The 22,716-nt window shown below is 52.6% G+C and overlaps 11 protein-coding genes across 11 annotated transcripts; 6 read left to right on the top strand and 5 right to left on the bottom strand.

Annotated features, from left to right (window-relative positions):
- Positions 1 to 236: 236 nt before the first annotated feature.
- K460DRAFT_269361 (uncharacterized protein) lies at positions 237 to 2,579 on the bottom strand (the record flags this gene model as incomplete). Its single annotated transcript, XM_040927561.1, has 3 exons — positions 237 to 1,522; positions 1,568 to 2,019; positions 2,110 to 2,579. 3 exons carry the CDS (start codon positions 2,577 to 2,579, stop codon positions 237 to 239), a joined length of 2,208 nt encoding a protein of 735 aa, XP_040792395.1.
- Positions 2,580 to 2,862: 283 nt separating this feature from the next.
- K460DRAFT_372250 (uncharacterized protein) lies at positions 2,863 to 3,441 on the top strand (the record flags this gene model as incomplete). Its single annotated transcript, XM_040934495.1, has 3 exons — positions 2,863 to 3,073; positions 3,186 to 3,245; positions 3,296 to 3,441. 3 exons carry the CDS (start codon positions 2,863 to 2,865, stop codon positions 3,439 to 3,441), a joined length of 417 nt encoding a protein of 138 aa, XP_040792396.1.
- A 615-nt stretch (positions 3,442 to 4,056) lies between these two features.
- On the bottom strand, positions 4,057 to 4,628 carry K460DRAFT_274142 (uncharacterized protein; the record flags this gene model as incomplete). Its single annotated transcript, XM_040927937.1, has 2 exons — positions 4,057 to 4,346; positions 4,406 to 4,628. The coding sequence occupies 2 exons, from the start codon at positions 4,626 to 4,628 to the stop codon at positions 4,057 to 4,059; spliced, it is 513 nt and encodes a 170-aa protein (XP_040792397.1).
- A 2,388-nt stretch (positions 4,629 to 7,016) lies between these two features.
- K460DRAFT_360680 (uncharacterized protein) lies at positions 7,017 to 9,930 on the top strand. Its single transcript, XM_040932315.1, has 2 exons — positions 7,017 to 7,576; positions 7,623 to 9,930. Exons 1-2 carry the CDS (start codon positions 7,392 to 7,394, stop codon positions 9,484 to 9,486), a joined length of 2,049 nt encoding a protein of 682 aa, XP_040792398.1. The 5' UTR covers positions 7,017 to 7,391; the 3' UTR covers positions 9,487 to 9,930.
- Positions 9,931 to 10,829: 899 nt separating this feature from the next.
- K460DRAFT_399945 (uncharacterized protein) lies at positions 10,830 to 11,888 on the top strand (the record flags this gene model as incomplete). The annotated part of the gene is made up of 2 exons (XM_040936278.1): positions 10,830 to 11,283; positions 11,365 to 11,888. 2 exons carry the CDS (start codon positions 10,830 to 10,832, stop codon positions 11,886 to 11,888), a joined length of 978 nt encoding a protein of 325 aa, XP_040792399.1.
- A 658-nt stretch (positions 11,889 to 12,546) lies between these two features.
- Positions 12,547 to 12,980, bottom strand: K460DRAFT_269509 (vacuolar transporter chaperone-like protein 1; the record flags this gene model as incomplete). The annotated part of the gene is made up of 2 exons (XM_040927576.1): positions 12,547 to 12,896; positions 12,947 to 12,980. 2 exons carry the CDS (start codon positions 12,978 to 12,980, stop codon positions 12,547 to 12,549), a joined length of 384 nt encoding a protein of 127 aa, XP_040792400.1.
- Positions 12,981 to 13,416: 436 nt separating this feature from the next.
- On the top strand, positions 13,417 to 14,073 carry K460DRAFT_399947 (uncharacterized protein; the record flags this gene model as incomplete). Its single annotated transcript, XM_040936279.1, has 3 exons — positions 13,417 to 13,422; positions 13,476 to 13,523; positions 13,579 to 14,073. 3 exons carry the CDS (start codon positions 13,417 to 13,419, stop codon positions 14,071 to 14,073), a joined length of 549 nt encoding a protein of 182 aa, XP_040792401.1.
- A 642-nt stretch (positions 14,074 to 14,715) lies between these two features.
- On the bottom strand, positions 14,716 to 15,903 carry K460DRAFT_372256 (uncharacterized protein; the record flags this gene model as incomplete). The annotated part of the gene is made up of 2 exons (XM_040934496.1): positions 14,716 to 15,239; positions 15,594 to 15,903. 2 exons carry the CDS (start codon positions 15,901 to 15,903, stop codon positions 14,716 to 14,718), a joined length of 834 nt encoding a protein of 277 aa, XP_040792402.1.
- Positions 15,904 to 17,063: 1,160 nt separating this feature from the next.
- K460DRAFT_269257 (CHL4-domain-containing protein) lies at positions 17,064 to 18,581 on the top strand (the record flags this gene model as incomplete). Its single annotated transcript, XM_040927549.1, has 1 exon — positions 17,064 to 18,581. One exon carries the CDS (start codon positions 17,064 to 17,066, stop codon positions 18,579 to 18,581), a length of 1,518 nt encoding a protein of 505 aa, XP_040792403.1.
- Positions 18,582 to 19,972: 1,391 nt separating this feature from the next.
- K460DRAFT_349986 (uncharacterized protein) lies at positions 19,973 to 20,296 on the top strand (the record flags this gene model as incomplete). The annotated part of the gene is made up of 1 exon (XM_040931461.1): positions 19,973 to 20,296. One exon carries the CDS (start codon positions 19,973 to 19,975, stop codon positions 20,294 to 20,296), a length of 324 nt encoding a protein of 107 aa, XP_040792404.1.
- A 330-nt stretch (positions 20,297 to 20,626) lies between these two features.
- K460DRAFT_349987 (uncharacterized protein) lies at positions 20,627 to 22,349 on the bottom strand (the record flags this gene model as incomplete). The annotated part of the gene is made up of 2 exons (XM_040931462.1): positions 20,627 to 21,967; positions 22,089 to 22,349. 2 exons carry the CDS (start codon positions 22,347 to 22,349, stop codon positions 20,627 to 20,629), a joined length of 1,602 nt encoding a protein of 533 aa, XP_040792405.1.
- Between the last annotated feature and the right edge of the window lie 367 nt (positions 22,350 to 22,716).

A 22,716-nucleotide genomic window follows, 5' to 3' on the forward strand; every position in this document is an offset into this window, starting at 1 on the left:
GAAATGCTGGTTTCCATATTAAGATACCCATGCTAGTAATGAATAGTAAACACAAACGCCTCGGAACGAAGAGTGTCTTGAAAGATTGACCGAGGCCGAGGCCATGGTCGTGGTATCATCGCGAAACGCCGTCGCCAGGTGAGAAAAAGGCCGGCAACACAGCTATCCAAAACACCGCATTACTCAAATCCATCTACATTTCATACCTCAGATCAAACCAGAAAGAACACAAGACTTTACAGCAGCATGCTCTTCCTTCGACTAGCCGCTCGCTCAGCCCTCAATGTACTCGTTTCTATCTCCCTTGCTCTCGCTTCATCTCCATGTGCCACTGGTATATCGATCTTGGCCCCGAGATCAATAGTGCTTCCACTCGCTGGTAGGACACCAGAAGTAGTAGCAATCTTCCTTTCCTTCACACTCGACGATCTCGCCATCATGCTTTTGCTTAAACTCGTGGTGCCACTACTCCTCACATTCCCACTGGCGGTGCGCTTGTGCAAGCTCGAAAGTGCACCTTCTGCCTTCTCTGCTTTCCGATTTTCGCATGCAGTTGAGCTGGGGGGACCAGGCATGGCAGAGTGCCGCCGTGCATTCCGTGCTGCTTTTGCAAGTTCGGTGATGCGTGTACGCGGGTCATTGGCGGTCTCGGCCGGTGACGAGTCTGTGAAGTCGAAGACAGCCAAGCTGTCTTTTTCCGGTGCTTCCCGCCTGAGTATGGGCTCTTTCTTTGGGGCAGGCTCATGGGATTTCGGGGCGAGGGGTCCGGATACGACCTTCGTGGCAGATGCGCTCAGGGTTGGAGTAGGCGCTTTCCGTTTTGCCGTACTCGTCTCATTGATGAGTGCTGATATCGCTTTGGAAGCCGTAGACCGTTCCTCTGGTTCAGTTGATGCAGGCGAAGACTTCAAATCCTGACCCGTTTCTCGTCTGTCTAGTTTCTGTCTCAGTGGACTTCCCACCTCAACTTCCTCTTCGCCGCCACGGCCAGAAACCGCGGACACGGGCTTCCAATTCAGATCGCCTCCTGCCTCACGCTTGGCTCCTGTTGATGGCGCTGTCTCAGGTTCTACGCTCGTTCTTCGGTCTACGACGGCGTCTGCCAGCTTAGCATCCGGGCGTCGCATCTTTGTATGTAAGCTAGGCTCTTTGTAGCTGACCTGCGGACGTGCTCTTCGTCCTGGCCGACCTGCTTGTCCAATTTGGTCAGATGAAGTGAGATCCCCGGGAGGCGGCGTATCTTTACTCTCTGGTCGTTGCGTTGAGGGCTCCGTCGAGGGCGGAGAGAAGATATCTTCCACGGCGGGCGTCTTAGGTGGTAGAGAATCAAGAATAACTTCGGCGGTATGGACAGGCGCAGGCATCGGTAATGGAAGGAGTTCAGGTTGGATTGCATTGCGAGTAATGTTGAGCCGGGGGCGGCCACGAGGTCTTGAGGGGGCCTGGGAGTTCTTTTCTGGCTTTTCTTGTAGAGAGGGGCGTTGCTTCTTCGGCGATAGAACTGGATCGGTATTGACGGGTTCTGAATCGTTAGTACGGCTCATAACAAGGTACTTCATAAGCTTACTGCTTCCAAGGACAGGTCGCTCCGGTGAAGAAGGCCTGGAATCCTCGTTAGATGCCTCAGTTTCCGAAGCACTTGGGGTGTTTCGGCGGCTGAACCTGAAAGGCTCCCCCTTGGACTGATTCTTGTCCTCGTCCTCCTGGACGTTAAACTTCCGCTTAGCTCCAGTTCGTACTAACTTCGTGGCTCCTTGTTCTGTTTCATCTGGCGACTCGAATACAGACATGCGCCGGATGTTCAGCTTAGGTCCGCTTTCTCTTCGCTTCTTCCGCGTCTCAAGGTTCACCAATAGCGCGGGTTCTCCGTCTTCACCGGTCTCTCCCTGCTGTTCTTCGGGTGCTGGGTAGGGATTGAACGCGATAGGTTCTTCGTTTTCTAGCCGGGAAACTGGTGGAGGCCCGATGTCTGGCGACTGACTGTCAGGGTCCTCCAATATCTCTTGGAGCTCATCCGCCCTGCAAGCTGTTAGCCCAGTCTCTCTTCCCACGCGTCCCCCTCTCGTTTTCGACACTTCGGTTCCCTCGGATAGAAGAATGTCAACATACCCCATAGTCCTTCGAGGATAGTATTTCCCCTCCGTTATTGTAGGAAGCATGCCGTTCTCAACCTCCTGTAATCCCAGCCCACTCCTCCATTGTCTCTCCTCCCCACTCCTTCTCTTAGCCGTCTGACTCCTCCTTCTGCCCTTCTCACCTCCCCGCTTTAACTTCGCAAGTCCCGCAACTAAGCCCCCAAGCTCCTGAATCTTGACTTCTAGCTGTGTTTTGACGGCATCAATGTGGTCGAATGCAGGGCGCGATTCGATAGTGTTGTGTAGCTGCAGTACCTGTTCGCGAAGGGAAAGGTTTTCGGCCAGCAGGCGCGAACAGTCGTTCTCGAGGCTGCGAATGCGAATGCTTTGTTGCGAATTCGTCTTTGCAAGCTCGCGATTCTGCCTCAAGAAACGCCGTTTGATGGCCTCGATGGCTTCTGCGCTCGGCTGCGGCGCAATAGGCGGCTCGTTTAGGCGCGCCATATGCGCAGAAGTAGGTATATCCAGGTTAAGTATAGTTTTCAAAGAGTATACTGTTGCGTGGTGTCGCGATTGAGGTCCAAGGCGGTTCGTTGTTTCCGTCTCGTTATCGTCATATCGAAGGTTCGGGGGCGTTGTTTACCTTAGCAACAACGCTAACGCCGCATGGGTCATGGCGCGGAACGCTGCCACGTGAGTGGGGCATCAACGCGCTCATCATCGCTTCGCGACTCTGGGAGCAACTGCCACTGGATTGAAGAGGTATATCATAATTCGATCAAGAAAAATGTCGAATTACGCACGTCCATTACCCTCCCACCTGCGCAACCAGTCGCTAGGCGGCTCGCAACAGCAATCTCCAGTGCTTCTCGCACGCATCGCAGAAAAGAAGGCCGAGCTCGCGAATTTGAAGGACTTGGAAGCGCTCAGTGGAGGGTTGGCCGACCAGATGCAAATGCTTGCTGATAAGCTGCAGACGCTGTCTGATGGTACGGAAGGTAAGCCTAAAGCTTTATGCTTATTCACACGAGCACTTCACGAAGAGCTCGTTTCCTCCTTCCTCAGCATAGCAACAGCACAAGCACATGTGCTGACATGTTTCTATCATAGCGGTCGCAGCAGTCCTCTCAAACTGGCACAACGTTCTAAGGGCCATACATATGGCATCCAGTAAGTCCCGTGGGAATCTACATGTACAGATCTCATCTAACCAGAGATAGCAAAACTACCCAGACCCAAAGATGAGGAAAGCGTCGAAAAGGAGGGCGAAGACAGCCCACCATTGCCCCAAACGCTTGTCCGCATTCCTACGCAGCATGCGCCTACTGTGATAGAGCAAGCGAACGCGGGGGGTTCCGCGGATTGACCGCGTGCACGGTGTAATCTTGAATACGCGCGATTTGCGCTGAAGGAAGTTAAGGTTTGCTACCTGCATTGAAGACGGAGGGTTCGGGCAGCACTAAGCGATTGGCCCCGTATACATTGCCCTCGATCCGATTCGCGAGAGATGGCGAATGGAGGTGTTGCTGCACGAGAGGCATTTATGCATTCCGGCCCAGCAATTGATTATACAGCTGAAAAGTCAAAGCGAGATAGCATGTGGTTTTAGCGTGGGGATGAACATGTAAAGCATGGGGGGAGGGGCACCCCGATTTCTGATGGGCAAATCAGAGCTTCGATATCAGACGCATATGTAAGCCCCTTTGCGCTACAGAGAGCAAACACGTATATTGCGCTGTAATACCCAATGCCATGAGGGTCTACAATCTAGTATCAAAAGACAATTTTTGTGGAGTGTCAATTCCGTCCGTGTCGCTATGCAAGTAATACAAATGCAAGCCGCTTGCTCAATCATGCTATAAGACTCCCAAAACTCCTCGCTCAGATGGCGGCCATGTAATTCATTGATATCGTATGCGTTTCGTACATGCCAGACTGTGGTGTGGCACCATGAAGGTCGTCAGACATGCCAGTCGCGTGCCTACTTCTTGTTCTTCGGCATCTTCTCGTATGCATTTGGGCTGGGCTTCCGTCGCTGTCGGCTGCGTTTCGGTGGTTTGCCAGAGCCCTCGCCTTTTTCATGGTCGTGCTCGCAGTCGTCGTGGCCGTGTTGGTGCGGATGTCGTCCTCGCTGACCACCAGCCCTCCCACTAGGCCTTGCCGTGCTGTTGTCTGGCTCGGAGTTGGAGTCTGAGTCGGAAGAAGAGCCGTCTGAAGAGTCGTCATCCGAAGATTCGTCGGCGGCGCGGGGCTTGTGATAGATGCAGCACACTTGATGTACAAGTTAGTATTCTTTTCGCCATAAGGTGACACGTTGACGTGATGGGTACCTTTTGAAGACTTTTTACCCATGCCTTCGTTGTCGATCACATCTTCCGCCCACTGGATGTGTCTTTGCTCTGATGGCTCTGCCCGTAATCGAAGCACTCCCGAAGGTGCGGAGAGACGAAGCACAGGCTGGGGTCGAATTTCCATGGTTCTACTGCCGCCAGTCGGGGTGGCAGTTCGCGAAGGCCCAGCCTGAGCGGTGGCCATATTGTTCGAGTTGGACATGACACCCAGAGGGTAACAATGTTTGGCGGTTCAAGAAGCTGGACAACGGCGGGGCTCGTACGCAAAGACGGAATATTTGGCGAAGGACGTCTTGCGTGGGGGCGCTGTCCAGTCACGATGGGTAGGCGTATTCTATCGTGTAAGGCGAGGCGGTAGAATGGAAAGAGGGCAAGCAGCGGATTTGCTGAGGGCGAGTGTCGTCCGTTATGTATGTCTTTGTTGGTCGTCGATGATTTGCCCGCGTGAGAGGAGTGGCCCGTGCGATTCGCAACTTCCCCGGGTGGACTTCCCTCGCGCTGCCGTGGAACGCGATTCCGCACGCCATGTTTCTCCGCCATCGCTTGCGTTCTTTTACGGCACACCACCACGGGGACGCCCCTGAGCGGCTGGTCGGCTGGATGTCTCAGCATACATGCGGCTGTAGCGCCTTTCGTGTTTGACCTAGCACGACCTTCGTTCTGTCAGTCCACTTTCTCACAGCCTGCAACGGAGCTGGTGTGTATGGCAGGTCCATCCTACTGTCATGGTTAGATACATCGATTGGGCGTGCGAAGGCTGAGATTCACTCCATGCTCATGGTCACCTGCCAGCAGCATACAGAGAGATTTCTTCAAGAAAAAATGATTGTGCAAGTTGGAATTGCTTCTTGATAGCTGAGATTCATCAGTTTGACCGTGGGGTCCGACCTCTGAAGACGACTTCGCTTTAATCTACAAGGCGACAACAAAGTCTTTAGTGAGAGGGCTTTATAAGCTGCTATCTCCAGGGCCATTACATGACTTTTTCCCGTTGTTGATTATTTCGATCTTTTTTTGTCTTGCGCAAAGAGTTGTATTCCTTGACGCACAGTTGGGACATTGAGGTTGACAATACTGTCCTTTCCGTCACACTAAAGCCACGATCCCTGTGATGTGTGAATAGGCGGGCAGCCTAGAACCGCTATTACATCACGCTTTTATATTTATATGTCCGAAAATACCGGTATAGAAAGCAAGCCGTCATCTCACGGTTGGGCTACTATACCAGACCCCCTGCCATTATGAGTTCTGAGACGCGATATGACGGCGAGATCTCGCGAGACAGCAATTTGCAGGTTTGATGACAGGATACCCAAGTCGATCCTCGGCGGCGGTCAGCGAGATTGGCTGTTCCTTCGACCAGCCTCGCTCGCAAGACAACCTGGGCGTGTCCCAACAACTACACCAGCGGAACTGCACATATCGTATAAAAAGCCAAACCATGCTCTAGTGCATGGGAGGCGAAGCGGAACCTCTGCCGACGATGAGTTTGCATCGTCAGTGCTTGAGCTAGCTAATCGAGTAAAAGAAAGGAGAATGATGGCATCAGTCGAGAGGAAGAGCGGTGATCTGCACAATTTAGATAAATGAAGGCATCTAAACCAGGGCTGGAGAGGCTAATAGGAGAAAGGGCTAGTCTGATAAGCATGCACCAGTTGACCGTGGACGTGCCGCTGTGCACGCCGCCGCCCGTGCTGGAAGCAGAAGACAGCTCCGACCGCTGTCGTGCACAACTAACTGGGCGCGAGGCGGTAACCCTGTGGGCGCGGGAAATGAAGACCACGGGACCGCAGGTTCTGGGCCGAATGAAGTTGAGTGCACTCGAAAGGGAGAGGAATGCAGTGTTTCCTGTTGGAGGGACAACACCCAGGAATTCGGGTGGGCTGTGTATAGTCTTTGCCTCCTCATGGGGGCGAGATGAGATATAGGGGAAGATGAAGTCGAGGAACGGAGTCGAGCATCCCGAACGGCGGTTCAGGGGCCTCAGGCGCTTCTGACGCTGTCCTGTCGCTGGTGGTGTGGTCTAGAGCGCACAACATGGGACGCTGCAGGCAATCTGCTGTTCTTTATGAAATGGCCAATCATGCCTGTCGGGCCTCTGCGTACCTGCAGTAGCGCGTCCCAGATAGGCTAGCCCCTCCGCATTGGGGGCTGCATCTTGGATGTCTGCAAATAAACGGCCGCGTCTCTTATGCAGCCAGCCTCCTGAGTGTGCGCGCAGAAGATCGGCTGCAGAGCGCGGTACCGTAGATGCGCCACTGGGGAAAATACGAAGAAGCCGCCTCAGTAGTAGAGCACATGAGGGCAAGAGAACAGAGAGAGCCTCTCTCTGCGTTTGTGGGGTACTACTCCTGGAATGTATCCAAGTTGCCAAGGCCCCTTTCAAACATTGTGGCTGCGCTTCAGACAAAACGCTGGAGCCATTCACATCTGGCCTGACAGGCCCTGTCCCGCCTGGTGCTGCGGGTTATTTCCTAGCCAATGGGAGGCCCTGTCGAGCCATATCCAGCATCAAAGCACCCGCGCGGCGCCTCATCAACTCCTCGCACCCGTTCCTTTCCTTCTTCACTCACCTCTTGTGGGCGCCGTTCTCTCCTTCGTATTAATCCCCTCCGCCGTACAACGACTTTCGCTGTCCGCATCTTACCCCAGTCATTCTTTTTGGGCCCGAGAGCGTTTGTTGTTGCTACACTTGGCCTACTGCCATCGACACTCTTTTACCCGCTTCAGAACGACACTCACATAAACTACTCCTCATCAAGCGGCAATCACGACCGACTTACGACCTTACGCTGTTAATATCTAAAACCACTGCAACCTGTTCAGCAACTTTACATATAGCATCTGCCGTCAAGCCGACAACGTTATCGCTTCTGCTTCGATTCCATTATTGACACCATCTATTTGGCGAGGCGAATGAGACAACGGTTCTAAAACCATGCATCACCTACACCACCACAACAACATGCACCGGCATGTGGGGAGAGCGGCACAGCTCGCTGAGGCCAACACCTCAGGAAGCCGAACACTGGTAGACGCCGCAAGTCGCGTTCTTGTGGCCCGCAGCACATCAACCTGCACAAGCGAAAGCGACCCTGGCTGCACCAAGCCCTATTCCGCCTCCACAATGGCCATTGCCATTGCCGTAGTGTATGTTGTCTTGGTTCGCTATGCTACACGCGCTAATTCATCGCAGAGTGCCCGTCGTTGGGCTGCTCGTTGTGCTCTTATTTTTACACCGCAGGCATAAAAGGAAGCTCCGCGAGGAGGATGCAAAGGACAAGTACAAGTCTCTTGACTTCGGCATGGAACCAGGCATGGGAGGACCCAAGAAAGGGAAGAAGGGAGCGAAGATGGGTCCCGAAATGAGCGTCTCGGAAAAGGGCGAGCGCGGAACACATGACCGTGGACTGTCCCTGGAGACTGGAAATCCGTACCTTCTGCCCGTTGGCCTGCACGGCTCTCGAGAATCTTTCCATTCGCTTTCGCGCTCCCAAGTCGATCCCCACGACCCGTATCGCCCCGTCACCTTCCTCAACGATGGCCAGAGCATTCACAGCCAAAGTCGCCGTAATCACGACAACGGATCCATGTACACGACGTCAAGTGCAGGAACAGAGAGGCACAGGATGAACGATGGCCTGTTGAACAACGCACAGACAATGTCTAAATCCTACCCCATTCGCGGCGAGTCTCTGTCCCCCGACGACACCAAGTCGATTAAATTCCCTGAGCCGACCGCTTCCATGAGCCCGCTGAACCCCCGCTACGAGAATGAACCTCTGCCTGCTCCTCCCGCACCACCTGCAGCGTCAGCAGAGCCCAAGGCCGAGTTCACGGCTTTCAACCCATCGACCGTTCCCAGCATTCAAATCCCTGATCCTGCAGTCACCAACAGGCAGGTCACAAAGTCCCCTGTCCAGACTACCCCCAGCCAATCTGCATTCCCGTTACGGGTACAGTCCCAGCAGGCTATTGTACACGAGAACGCCAACACCGCTAGCATGATCAGCACGTCGAGCTACGGCGACGGTTTCCAGGTCACCCCTCCATCACCTCGTCAGAGTCAAGGTGCGCAAGAGATGCTCTCTCCAACACCTCGACATCCACAGGGCCAGCAGAATGTCGGCCTTGGAGTAGACGACTTTGGCCGCAACTCCAATCGTCTGTCAATGAGTGTGCGACCTCTGCCTACGGCTTCGGATGACCCCGAAGAGAACCCAGAGCAGCGAGCGAATCGCATCCGATCCTTCTACAAGGAATACTTCGATGACTCCAAACCCGAGCCTGTCGGAGGCCATGCATACACAGAAAACAATGAGGATTATGCCTCGGAATACCAAGACGGTACCTTTTTCGACGCCCGCAACGGCAACTTTGTTGTCGCTCAACCTAATGCGCCCTATGCTGAGCCAATTACTCGACGCGCCATGACACCGCCCCCCCGGGCACCTCCTAGATTCCGAAGCAACACTGGCCCTCGCGCCCCTCACATGTCTGGCAGTTCAGTGGCTTCGTCTCAGTACCCACCACGTGGCATGTCATCGATGAGCGGGCGGATGCTACCCCCCAAGAAGGCTTTGCCTCCCCCATCGACTCTTTCGTCCTTGCCCACACCCGCTAAGCTCACTGAGAATTCAATGGTTTTCGACCCAATTGACTTCGCACCACCTGTCTCATTCAGGGAGAGGCAGAACGGTATTCGACCTGATAGCCCATTGGGCAATCAAAGACCGTATAGCCCCGCAGTCCGACCGCACACTCCTTTGGTTGGGTCCTACGATGACCTTGCTGTAATGCCTAGTCCACACGCATTGCGCAAGTCAACTCTCTTCACAGCCCTTGACTTTGCGCCGCCACGTTTCCGTGACCCAGGTTCCAACAACGCTTCGGATGCCGGCTCCATCAGATCCAATCGCTCGGGCATATCAGCTGCAGGAAGATTCGCTGTTCGTAGCGGAGCCAACCGTGTCAGTAGGATACCGAAGGGAATGGTCGGTACCAGGGATGATTTCATGGCCGAACTTCGCCCCAGGATGGACCTTGTTTCAAAGGGATAAGGCCGCTTGGTCGACCTTAAAAGTACACAATGGCCTCAGCATACACACTGAAGTTCACTGGTAGAGCATATCAAATGCCCCGACTTGCTTTTCTGGCAGACATGATGAATTCCTTTGAATCGTATAGACAGCGCCCGTTGGCTCATTCCTCAACTTCAACTCCTAGCAACCACGTGTACAAATGTTTGCTTCTTTTCCTTTTCTCATCGCGGCCAACGTTTAGCACCTGGCCGGCAGATTACTCGTTTTAGGGCTGATACAGCGGTTAGCGGCAAGGCATGGCGTTCAATGTCTAATTTCTATTCTATCTTGGAGAGGTGTGGTTAGCAAGTGAGAAGAGCGCGTCCGTGAGTTGAGTTTGTTGCTGCAGTATGGAGGGTGTGGTTGAATCTACCGTTCGTTGTGTGAACTATTGTGCATATAGATGGAAATAGCAAGTGGCAATAAAGTACAATCAATTCGAAGTTTTCTTAACGTAATGCTTGCATCTCATGAGTGAAGAAGCCTAGCTACTAGGTACTGCCTGCGCACAGCATGAGATGTTACCAATAAGATGATACCAAAGATGTCTACGCTCTAATTGAGCTTTCGCTAGTTCTATGAAGGTACTTGTGGACCTTCAGTGAGACCTTGCCGAACACCTTTCTTCAACAGATATGCTCACACTGCATGCAACTCCTGGACATGTGTCGATGTTTGGCTCTTTGTAGCTATCCCCCACGTGGAGCAAGCCTTTGCTCTTTAAATAGGACGGCATCGGTTGTTCTAACCCAACATCACTTAACGTCGATCATCCGCAGCGCCCTCGACGACCTTGCAAAGATCACAAACATCTCACAGTCGACTGTCGTCCTAATAACAGCTCAAACCCAGCCAACCAGATCCAACGGTAGTAACTATCCGACTAAGAGCAATAGTGAGACGTCATCACTAGCCCCAACAACACGCGTCCGGTCCGACCTCGCTGGCTGGAGGCTTAGCAAGTGTCCAGCACAAGCAACGCCGGTCTTTACTGCGTCCAATTGTTGTGCTCTAAATGCAGTTCAATGCTTTGTTTAGCGTCTTGAGTCGTCGTTGAAAACAGCACCGCGCCTTCCTTTTGGTTTTCTAAGGGTCCGGTAACGTCATAGTTTGGGTTCCATCTTTGAGGATGGGTCCCATCAAACTCCGAACTGCTACTGCAGCCGCGCGTATGCGATTGCGTTGCCCCGGCCTCTAGATTCCAAGAGTCGTACAGTACAGCCGCATGTCTATCGTTCTTTTTTTTCTCTCTTCTTCTGCTCACTTGTGTGTTCCTTCTCTCATATTCCCACGTCGTTGCCGGATAGTCCTCAACCGCAACAATGGGCTTCTTCAATCGCCGCCGCGCATCCGATAACACAGCAGCAACGACATCTTCTTCTCCTACCGTTGTCCCCGAACTTTCAAAACATCAAATCAAACGCGCGACTCGCAAACGCAAAACCTGGGCCCTATTAACATGCTTTTTTCTCTTCCTTTCCGTCGTCTTCCTCATTCTCCTACAAATCGGCGGTGTCCGGAACCGCGCCATAATCAGAAACTGGTACTTCATTCGGCTCGACCTAAGTAATATTGTGCCGTCCAGTGTTCCGAATTTTGAGTTGATCAACACGATTGCGCAGACATTGGGTCTCCATGACTTCTATCAGGTTGGCTTGTGGGGCTTTTGTGAGGGGAATCAAGGCGAGGGCGTAACGTTCTGTTCGAAGCCGCAGACGTTATATTGGTTTAACCCGGTGGAGATATTGAGGAACGAGCTGCTTGCTGGAGCGTCGAGTAAGTTATTCTCATTCCTATGAAACGGCCTTACACTATCCATCACCCCGTTGATGACCCTGGCTAACGATTGTTTGACAGTCAATCTTCCGAACAGCATAAACAACATCCTCGACCTCATCAAACTCGCCTCGCAGTGCATGTTCGGTCTCTTCCTTACGGGCACCTGTCTCTCCTTTGTCCTCATCTTCCTCATGCCGCTCTCCGTCTACACACGCTGGCTCGCCCTCCCTGTCGCCCTCCTCGCCTTTCTCAACGCGCTCTTCGTAACCGCTGGCTCCATCATCGCAACCGTCATGTTCATCATCTTCCGCAATACTATTAGTAAAGTGTCGGAACTGAACCTCTCAGCAGAGATTGGCGTCGCGCTATTTGCGTTCATGTGGGTTGCGAGCGTGTTTGCGATCCTAGCATGGCTTGTACAAATGGGGCTTTGCTGTTGCTGTGCAAGTAGGAGGGATGTTAAGAATGGGAAGAAGAGGGGGAGCGAGAAGGCGTATGCTCTAGATCGGTCGGAAAGTGGTGTCAGGACCAGTCAAATGAGGGCTGGCGAGGAGAAGTCTGGTGCACCGAGGACGAAGTACCAGTTCTGGAAGCGCGGTTAGGAGACTCTCGCCAGCCAGTTACGGACAAATCGATCGATGCTACACAGGTGAATGGTCAATGGAGCATTTTGACTTTACAACTAGATTTGAGCAAGCAAGCGTGGCGTTGGTCGGGGATTCAAGCCCTCAGGCACTGCATTTAAGCACTTCCAACCTAGTCTTAATATACATATCATTACACCAAAATGAGCGGGCTGCTAAGCGTGTCACCATTTCAAGGCTAAGTGCATACCATCTTTTATATATCGGCGTCTTTCACTATTTGTGGACCTTGTAGACAAAGACACCAAAGATGATTCATGTCATTTTCGCTGGATTAACCTGATTGAAGGTCGAAAAAGACCTAATGTCAATGTAGTAAGAATACACGCGCAATATAATAACAATGTCGACTTCGACTGCTCCTTGACCCACCACTGTGTATATAGACTTGAAGAACTGACACTTTCCTAATGCCGTGCTTGACACGGATCCATCTGCCCCCACCAATTCCTTTGGCTCTCCATAGACCGTAACAGATTTCGATATAGTTCCTTCGAACGGAAGCTTTCTTGAAAGAACCCACTTTCCTACTCCTCCTCCCTCCCGGCACATCTCTTTATATCTACACTCATCCCTTAGTCGGTGCACCACCCTGAGAGCTCTCAAAACAGTCCGTTTATTTCCTATCACTTCCCACGGTCAACCTCAGCACGAAGTTCACTACGACTGCTGCAAAGAGAGCAATCGTCAAGATGGTCGGGCCTAGCCTATCATCAAAGCCTCCCTGGCCTCTCATCCGTATGCTCTTCGCGCGCCAGTGGAACGTAAACAGCGCATAAATCATAGCCATCATGGCGACGAGGGTGAATAGACCGGCGGAGATCTTTCCGATGTTGTCTCCGAAGTTGAGGAGGCCGATGGCTAGGCCGCCAAGGATAACGGTGAAGTTGAGCCAGGAGAGGAAGGTGCGCTCGTTGGCGAAGAAGACTTTGGGCTCGACGCGGGTGGGCAGGGCAATACGCTTGCCTGGAAATTATGTTAGCATTTAGGTAGAACAGTTCGCTGAAGAAACATACCCGGCGCAGTCTGGAGGAGAGGTTGGGTAGACATGACGGCGTTGGTCTCAACCCCACAGGTGTAGTAACGAGAGGTCTTGAGCGGTTCCCTCGGGTGGTAAAGCGTTCAATTGGCTGGGAATTACTTCCCAGAAGGCCAATGAAGGAGAGTTCGCAGAATGAGGTGGTGGAGAGAAGAAAGTAGCACTATCTTCAATTGAAGAAATCAAGCTCTCTTGTCGCGGCCGGCAGCAATCACCAAACCAGACCCATGCAGCAAAGGCCCCTGCCGTCCAATCAGTACGCCCACGTGATAGCGATGTTTTTAGCGCCGTTTCTGCGAGGAGGTGGATCGTGCGCGACAGGCGGGCGTTTTTGGCCCAAACACCCGACGTAAACAGCACGATACGTCGACGCCTCATACTCTGCAACTTTGTCTTAGACGCAAACCTACAAACCGCCTCTAAAACGCATTCCTACTTAACATCACAATGGCCGTGAGTGAAAAAGGGACAATATGGCATCGCGAAAGGTTACTCACACTATGCAGTCCCAGTCACCGCTCCCCACAGCAGAGCTCGAGCAGATCGCTAGCAGTGTAGGCAATGTTACATTCCACTTAAAAACAGGGACTAATAAAGATTGATTGATAGGCTTGCGAACAAGCCATCGGCGCATCAGAGGCATACGATCACACCAAAGTAGCAGACTGGAACACCACTATCATCGTAAGCAAATCCCCTATCAGAACACCCGTCGTCGCACAAACCCATACACGCGACCGCCTCCCTTTTGCCTTCTTCCTTGTTCAACCCAAAAGCCCCACAAAGCATGTTAATAACACTACACAGCAAACCATCCTCAAAACCCTCATCGCCAAAACCTCGCACAACGCATCGTCCCCCGACACCAAAGTCGAGCTCAGCCCCGAGGCCGGACAACCCGCCTACAAGTACATTGCCAACAGCACCGTCATCCAACACATTGGCTCGCCTTCAGAACCGGAAAAGCACGGCCGTCGCGGCATGCACAGCGCTGTCGGCGCCTTCTGGAACAACGAGAAGGATGGAACGTATAGCTACAAGTGGGAGGGCGCAGAGAAGAAGGGCATGGATATTGTGATTACTATTACCTGGATCGCTATATAAGTTCATGCATGCAGGGCGGGAGCAGACTACGGGTGAAGAAAGGGGGGTGTCTAATGGGTAGTAGACTGAGCGTTATGGCTTTGGATGCCCTTTTCATCATTGTTGGCGTTCAGCTCGAGTGGGTGTATGTGTGCATAGTTCTGCGCCCTTCTTGTCAATACGTCAAATCGACTATTTTCTCCATCCACTTCCCTCATGCATTCTCGGGAAGTGTATTCAAGAATTAATGTTTGCACATCACTAATTTACGAGTTCAAGTGCACGGTACTACTCTCATCCGACCAATCTCACCTCAATATCTATCAACGAAGCTTTGTCATCGTGTTGATTCATGTTGGCCTTGCTCTTAGGTTTGGTAGTTTGTAGTCAGTGGCACTAAAAACACTTTGGTTATTCAGTTGGATTGGAAACAAGCTTGCATTATATTTCAAGTTCAAGTGGTATTGACAACAGCATCGCACTCTGGTCATGGTGTATGTATGTTTGCGGACCCTGATTACCCGCGCCAAAGCGTGGGGGACAATGCGGCAACAAATGCAAAGGTACGCACCAGGCTAGGTACTAGCCGGCGAAAGGAAGAAGAAGACTTGGGGGATCAGAGGAAACGATCGAGAAGAGAATTTTGGCGTTCGCCTTTGGGTCCTAAGCCTTGGTGCCTACGCCGTCGGTGTGCGTAGCGCTACTCCGGCCGTTGTTGGCCTCCTCGTGCTTACTTATCAGCGCCCTCAGTTCGCTCGTAGAGCTTTTGCCGCCGTTCTTCTCCGTGATGAGGCCCTTCAACCAGGCATTCTCCGTCTCGAGTTGCTGGATCCTAACTTCCAAGAGGTTGACTTTGTCGGACATGTCCTTGGCGGTCTTCTCGAGGGCTTGCTCACGCTGCTTCTTCTTGACGCGGAAGCGGGCGCTGGCGGCTGTGTTGCGGCGACGCTTGTCCTCCTCTGCAGCAACGCGGGCGTTCTCGTCGAGATGTTCGAGCGGGATATCATCGTCGAGCTTGCGCTTCTTGGAGGCCTGGTCGAAGCCTGGTGTGACAGGAGATATCGAAGAGGTAGACGAGGGGTATGTGGTGGGCAGCGGGTAGTGGTTTGGCTGAGGCAGAGCTGGCATGCCAGGATCGAGGATTGCGTTTTGGCCAAAGTTGTTGAAGTCGGTGAACTGGAAGTCGCCTGCAAAGAGATCAAAGTCAGCCATGGCTGTCGTGATGGCAGAGTGATGGAGAGCTCGAGTCGCGATGCGAGCCTGTGGTGTTCTCCGCCAGCAGCGCGGGCGATTGCGTGCTTGGAGGGGATGTGATGCTCAGCGGCAGGGCTGCAGACTCATGCCGTGTTCTGAGTGGCTAGTATACGAAAGTGTGGGGGTCTCAATGCAGACGCGAGAGATGGCGGGGTTTTGATGCGCCGCGCCAGCCGCCCATTGGACAACGTGATGCAAACAATATACAACCGCTGTGGTGGGCAGAGTCTCGACCAAGACAAACGACAAGAAGACCGAAGAAGAGATGGAGACATGGGGAGGCTTACCATTCAAGTTGAAGTCCATGTTGGGCGGAGCGCTAGTGTTCTCGGTTGAGGGCGGAAGTGTCGCACCGCTCTTTGACGGCTGAGTTTGCTCTGCGTCGATGTCGACGTCGAAGTCAATGGGAGAAGTGAAGTCGACAGGGACGTGGCGGCCGGTGTTGACGTCAAAGAAGTCGGCGTTGAGGAAGGCGGAGAAGTCTTCTTCGACGGGTGGCGGCTCGACGAGTAGTTCCTGGCTTGGTGGGGAGAGTTGGTTCAAGTTCGCGATGTACTGGGACACGTTGGGCCCGCGATGCCCCTTGTAGGCGGACATGGGCGACGACGTCGAATTTACGGTGGACCACGAGGTGAATGCGCTGGATGTCAAGGTGAAGAAATGGACGTCTCGGAGGGGTTTTGGCGAAATCGGCAAAAACCGTGTTGAGGAACGGTAGGCCCGATGCGGCGCACTGGCGTCAGTCGACTAGTTCCGAGAACGACGCGGCGGCCCTGGAATAGATGGTATCGTGGCCGAGAAGGTTGGGTCGCACAGAGCCGTTGGAGGGTGCGTGACGCAAGATGTGAGTTAACCAGGAGAGGGAGTGATGTTGAAGGAGGAGCAGAGAGATGTGGAAAGAAACTCTTCGGCTGATGGGGCCCCGCGCATCGGACTGTCGCTCTGGTTCTGGTAGTGTGACTGTTAGCGATGACTTGGGCGAACTGTGGCCGGGAGCCCCCCACGCCTCGGCTTACCACAAACGATCGATGGTTCGCTTTGCTTCTCCCCGTTGCAGTCGAGTTTAGTAGTGAGTAGTAATCCACGAGGATGCTTGTGAATGCGCTTTTCGCGGCAACGTCGTCTGAATCATCTGCACTCTTGACTACATTCTCGTGCGCTCCCCCAACCCTTAGTATTGTACTCGGCAGTTGATATCGGGGGTTTTGTAATCAAAGACGTGCACATCCAATCACGTCTCAGGAGCGGGTCCGAGATTCACCCGACGATCAAAGGCGATCATGACGCAGACTGCATTGAGATACGATGCAGCAGAGAGGACGTCGAGCTCTTTGGACGCTAGGAACACTTTACTAAAAGCATCCTCAGTCTCTATCGATGACATGTGCAGTCGCCAGACAGTGGCTTTGGAGACGCGTCTGGGTTCGTTTGTGAGACTACATTACAATTCTCCTGGCAGCTATTCAAGACATGTTACCAAGCATCTCACTCCTCCGTGTAGCATGACCTGCGTACCACCTTGCGTGTGCGTGCATTTGTAATACAATCCCCGTTCCTACCCTCGAGTTGGTAGACGCCTTGGCTGAGAGATACCCCACCGACTCCGCAAGCTGATATCACGTGTCAGCCTGCGCGCCGTGCCCTGTTTCGTCCCACGACGCGTCCGATTGCAACCCTTTGCTGCTATCGATAACAATGATAAACAATGCATACACAACTGAGCTCCTAATCTTCTTCAAATAGACGCGCTGAACGCAATGGCCACCGCCCCAGACTACAAGAACATCCCCCACTCACACCGCTTGCCTGTCCGCCATCGCGAAGTCCAGCGCACCTTCACCAAGCTCTCCCGCCAGTCCCTGGTTTCGCTCGTGCAGCAATGGCTCAGCAAGAAGAATCGCGACTTTTGCAAGCCGTACCTACTCAGCGACCGCAAGCATGGGGAAGAGGAAGACGACGACGAGCTCTATGAGCCCGCCCAGAGCTACGAGGAGCTGCAGGAGACATACAGGGAGTTGGCAACACGCAAAGGCGGGAGAAGAGAGGTCCTCGATCGTATGCTAGACGGCGACTGGAGGACAGGCATATCCATGTACCAGCTTGCGACGGCAGAGATACAGTACCTTCTCGACCACCCCAACGCATTGCGCTGGACAGCCAAGCGTCTTACCAAGATACCGAATGCCCGATCAACCATAACAGACATGGAAGTCACAAACGACTCCGACCACCTCCCACGATTCCAGGCACAGACCTTCATGTCAAATCTAGCGAGAGAGCTGACACCACTCATGAAGGCGCATTACCTCATTACACGGATCAAGACCTCCCCGATGACAATACTTCGCGTCTATATACATGACGCCCCATATAGCAGCGAAGGGTCGCTAGCCGTAGACTCGAACAGTACAGATAGCGCCAAAGCAGTCTTCTTCGTGTGGCCGAATGGGTCCCCTTTTGTCTACTCCTCCCTAGCAACGCTTACAGGCCAAGTGGTTGGGGACGATGGGAGACATCTGAGAGATATCGTGCAACAAGCAATACCAAAGGCTTTCTCAAGACCATCTGCACGGTACCAACTAACAAGTACAAACTTCACCACGAAATCGCTTGATGCACTTCTCACCTATCGTGGACCTGGGAAGAGCAACGCGGCAGCTGGAGGATGGAGCATCTTCCAAGACCACAGTTTTAGCCAAAACGCGCTCGACTTCATTACTACCCAAAAAGGCGACGGCCACGAGAAGGTGTCTGCGGGCAAGACTGCCGTAAATGGTGGAACAAAAGCTGGGCCAGGGCGGCCAAAACGACCACTAGATGAAAAGGAGTCTTCAGAAGCGAAGAGGAGGAAAGAAGTAGTAGCAGGCCGCTTCGGTACATCCGCACAATCTGATGATGACCAAGGCCTTGAGCGCTTCGAAGTGCGCGTCGACGATCCGTTTCCTTCACTTGATGGTAGCAGTACCGCGCAATTGGACGATAACACGTCAACCCTCGATGCCCAAGCCTCGAGTCGATCGCGTCGAGGTCGCCCTTCTCTCCTCGATAGGACAGCTGAAGACCTCGAGGAGATTGGGAACGGGCAGGATTGGGTGCCCAACGTGCGCATCACTTTCCAAGGCACACATGTCTTCGCAGGCATTAGGCAGCTGGCCGAAGAGGGTGTTGTAGACGGCGAGAAGATGCCTGGTTGGATGACTGGAGAGGCAGGCGTGACTATCGGGGCAGTAAGAGAGGGCAGAATGCGGACCAAAGAGGGCGTCCCTGGTATTTAATTTCAGTTTGAGCATTACGATGCGGAGTCAGCGGGCGTCTTGATATCGGTATACCCACAACGCGGTGTTTGGAGTTTCTTCGATTTGGTACGGAAGCAACGAATGCGACCTATAGGGATGACTTGTATTGTTACATTGTCTACGCAGATAAACGATAATGAGCAATGTTATATGGAACTCCTTACCGCGTGGGAACGTTCCCTTCAATCACTCATTATATTCCCTTCGTCTACTACACGCACTCACAATCTTATTTCCGTAAACATCCTCAATATTCGTGTGTCATCCAAGCACCTTATCTCCGCGCACAAGCATGCTCGGCGTCTCGAACCGTTCACCTACATCGAAGTCTCCCAGGCTTTCATTCGCTTCACCCTGTACCTCGTATTCCAGGAGCCGGCTATATCGACGCTTTCGAGCTCGTCCCCGGTAATCCCCGGTGTCCGCTGTTCTTCGCCGACCGAAATGACAGCCTCATGTGGCTCGTGCAGTGGATGCGCGGCTCAACAAGCATCTCTACGTAACCACTGAGTGGCACCAACCTTCTTACAACCAACCCCAAACCCCTTCTGACCACTAGTTTGCAAGATCGGAGCCTCTCCGGTCTTCAATAATGGCACGAGACCATCCGCCTAGCAGTCAGATTAACAACGATGTCATACTGCAGGACGTGCTTCGCGGCCTTGCATCTGAGGCTCACTGAGAGGCACTAGATTGGGTGTGGCTGTTGTGGCTAGTGCGCACGTCCTGCCGTTTAGCCGTCGCGGCGTAAGGCTGACATTCACTTTCTTGCTTGCAAAGTCATGTGCCTGCTCTTCCTAGTAATGATAGGGCAATCAATGCATACCAAGTCGGGAATAGCAGAGCGTTTGGCCTGTGGTTGGGTTGAAAGATGGGTCAAATGAAGGATGGGTAGGATTGATGCGTCAACCGGTGACCCACTTGGGAAGCTTGGGAACGGGAATCATGTCTTGACTGCGTGGATGCTGAGATATGGACACTTGGCGAAGTTGGAAGAGGAAGCATATATACCAGCTCGATTTCCTGCGTAGAAGTGCTTCTTCAGCACGAGAGCTTATCTTCATCTTCTCGAGCATCACACCAAACCGCACATTCCAACACAAGGCTACCACAACAAAACAATATCAACTAGACACATCGACGTCATCAACACCACCAAGAAGAATAAAATAAATAAGACATTGCCGATGACAGTCACTTACGCCCAACCCACCAACGCTCGAGACTCGACCACAAGCCTCAACACGCTCGGTTCTCCCAAAACAAATGGAGACTCTCCCAACGCTCCAACAATGTCCCACCGACGAGCCCGAGCCACCTCCCTTGACAGCCAAATCTCGCGTCTCCCACACTTTACAAAGTCCCCCACCATGTCGACAACAAGCAGCACCGACTCAAACATGTCGTCGTCGCGCCTGGAAATCGTCTCCGCAACACCCAGCTGCAAGACGCAGCGCGAAAGCGTCGAGATTGCACCGGGGAACTTCTCCAAGCCGCGCGTTAATAAACGCAGTCGTCGGGATACGCAGGATAGCTCTCGCAGTGAGGGTGATAAGGAATTCAAGTACTATGGCCGCCATGCGAATCAGTGGTTGTTCAACGACTTTAGCGTTACACATGCTGTGTCCAAGGGGTTTAAGAGATTCTTTGGCAAGGATAATGGGGGAGATTGGTATGAGAATCGGGAGAGGTAGAAGTGTGGTGGCAAGTGTAGAGGAGGGTTGGACATTATGCTCATGTGTTGGGTTTACTGTGAGATACAAGGTGGGAGAGAGAGAAAGCATATTCTTACAACGCGTTGGTAGGGATGAGGAATATATTTATATACTACGACTATCTTCCGATGGAACAATCTCGACGTGAATCTGCTCAAACTGTTGTCGTGTATCTGATTGTAATGAACTAATCTAGCAAAATCTTTTTTCAAATTCTAAAAGGCACCAGCCCGCGATGAACATATTCAGTATAGAACAAGGAAATCTAAAGAGAAAACTCATTCATCAGTCCGTAAAGTCTAAACGAACTCAGTCCAGCATGCCGCAATCCTCATCGTCACTACCACCACTCAACACACTCTCCGAAGCAACACTCCCCTCGACGCTGACTTTCACTCCATCACCCTCAACAGATACTAGTCTCGGTTTGCGCAAACCCCGCTCAACCTCATCCTCGAAATGCCCCAGCACATGTTTACACCGCGCATCCCAGCCCCCTTCCCCCTCGCTTTTCCACCCACAAATCGGACACCCCAAATCTCCCCTCGGTCTGTAATCCACCTTGCTCAGCTCCAGCACCTTTTCTGGCATCCAATCTTTATGGCTCTCCTTTGCATGCTTGAGGAACTTGTCCTTGCGGCTTACCATGAAAGGCTCCTTTTTGCCGTCAGGCTGACAGCAAAAGGTACACAACCATATCTCCTGCGGTTCGTGCGTTTCTTCGTGGCGTCGCCAGTCAAAGGCACGCTTGGTGCGGTACCCGCAGCCAAAGGTGCAGCGATAGGGGCCCGTGTTTACGCTGCGGCGGCCGTCGGTGCGGGGACGTGGGCGCCGGCATGCGGTGATGTATTTGGCAACGAGAAACAGTGTGCTAGGAGGGAGGTGGGCGTTTGCTGTTGTGAGAACGTAAGGTTCTACGGGTAGGCACTGCTGCAGGGAAGGGGTATCGACCTGCTGATTTGCTGAAGACGGGCTAGTGTTGCTGAGGCTTGGGTAAGTTTTGTTCAGATATTCATATACAATTTGGGGTCGAGCTTGGATGAGTGTTGCTAACGCGCTCATGGCTTCGTTCGAGCGGGCGAGTCGAGAGTCAGAACATGCAAAGGTTTCAAACCAATGCCGGACAAACTTTTTTTGCTTGGCTGTCAAATATTCTGAACCTCTTTGATAGGTGCTCAGATTGCTGTAATCCTCGTCCTGTTGATCGTCGGTGAGGTTCACACCTTGAAATGAAAGCGCGCCCTGGAATCCACCTGAGGATCGTCGTTTCCTTGAATGCCTGTCGGTCCGCATTAACTTCAAAGGGCGCTCCATTCGACTTATGGAGTCGGCCCTACCATCTCTGGGGGTGTCCTGAGATCTTTTTCTAGATGTCGTTGACGATTCTGTCATCTGGCAGCTATCGTCGGATAATGAATCATCTTTGAGTCGGGGTTCAGACGAATATGATTGCATGCCACTGATGCTGGAAATGGATAAGGTTGGAGCTCTGTGTGTTCCGATAGATCCTACTGGTTCGTAGATGATAGACTGTTGCCTGGAGGGAATAGGGATATGGGGATAGTGGTTCCAAGTCGTGCCAAATGAATGATGAACAGACGGCACAGCCGCGATGCCAGTACTTGTGCAGTTTCTGAAGAAGAGAGTGTTCTGAAACGTCAAGTTAGTTCTGAGTTGTCTTTACTTAGCACATGCGCTGGACATGATTCTTCAAGTCATACGTGGGCCTTCTGTAAGGCTCATCGAGCTGTGTAGATGTGGAACCGCTCACCAAAGGATCCAAATGAAGCGACTCTCCAGTCGAAAACGCCGGCTCCAGGTCTGCTGAGTTGATGCATGGGAAACTTGCTGGCCAGATAGATTCGAGGCTGCTGAAGGCAGCTGCATCTTTGTCCTCGGGAATAGGCGGGGCTGAAGAGCATGGATAGGTTGTTTGGGATAGCTTAGCAGTCGCGGCATATTCTGATTGGCCTTGGCCGTTGCCTAAATATCGCTCGTGGTCAGCAGCGCTATATCCAAAATGGCGTAGCATCTTCAATGACCAGGAGGGTATTTTTCGGGGCCAAATAGGGCTAGATTCATCGGAAGTACCCTAAAGTGCGGGTACATCGCCGTGTGGATCATTCTTGGGTGGAGAGATCTGGTGTGTAGACTGAATCCAAGTAGCTGAGACGCTCTAGTTATTAGACTTTTTTAAGCGGGATTTTGGGGACTACGCCCACGCCCTTGGCTGTGCCTTTGCGATTAGATTCAAGGCGTATTTGGCAATTCGCTCGCCCTGAACTCGTCACGTTGCAAGGAAGATATCGGAACTTGCGGTTCTCATCTGAATGGAATAAGGCGGAAGTTCAGTAAAACACATGAGTGGGGCCAGTAACACGAAAGAACGAGAGTCAGAC

Source organism: Cucurbitaria berberidis, assembly GCF_010015615.1.
Source record: "Cucurbitaria berberidis CBS 394.84 unplaced genomic scaffold K460scaffold_1, whole genome shotgun sequence".
Taxonomy (NCBI): Eukaryota; Fungi; Ascomycota; class Dothideomycetes; order Pleosporales; family Cucurbitariaceae; genus Cucurbitaria; species Cucurbitaria berberidis.

Bases quoted from the DNA above. Each gene is read 5' to 3' on its own strand.
- K460DRAFT_360680 (XM_040932315.1), top strand. From the start codon at position 7,392: ATGCACCGGCATGTGGGGAGAGCGGCACAGCTCGCTGAGGCCAACACC. The intron at 7,577-7,622 runs GTATGTTGTCTT...AATTCATCGCAG, and splicing joins GCCATTGCCATTGCCGTAGT to AGTGCCCGTCGTTGGGCTGC.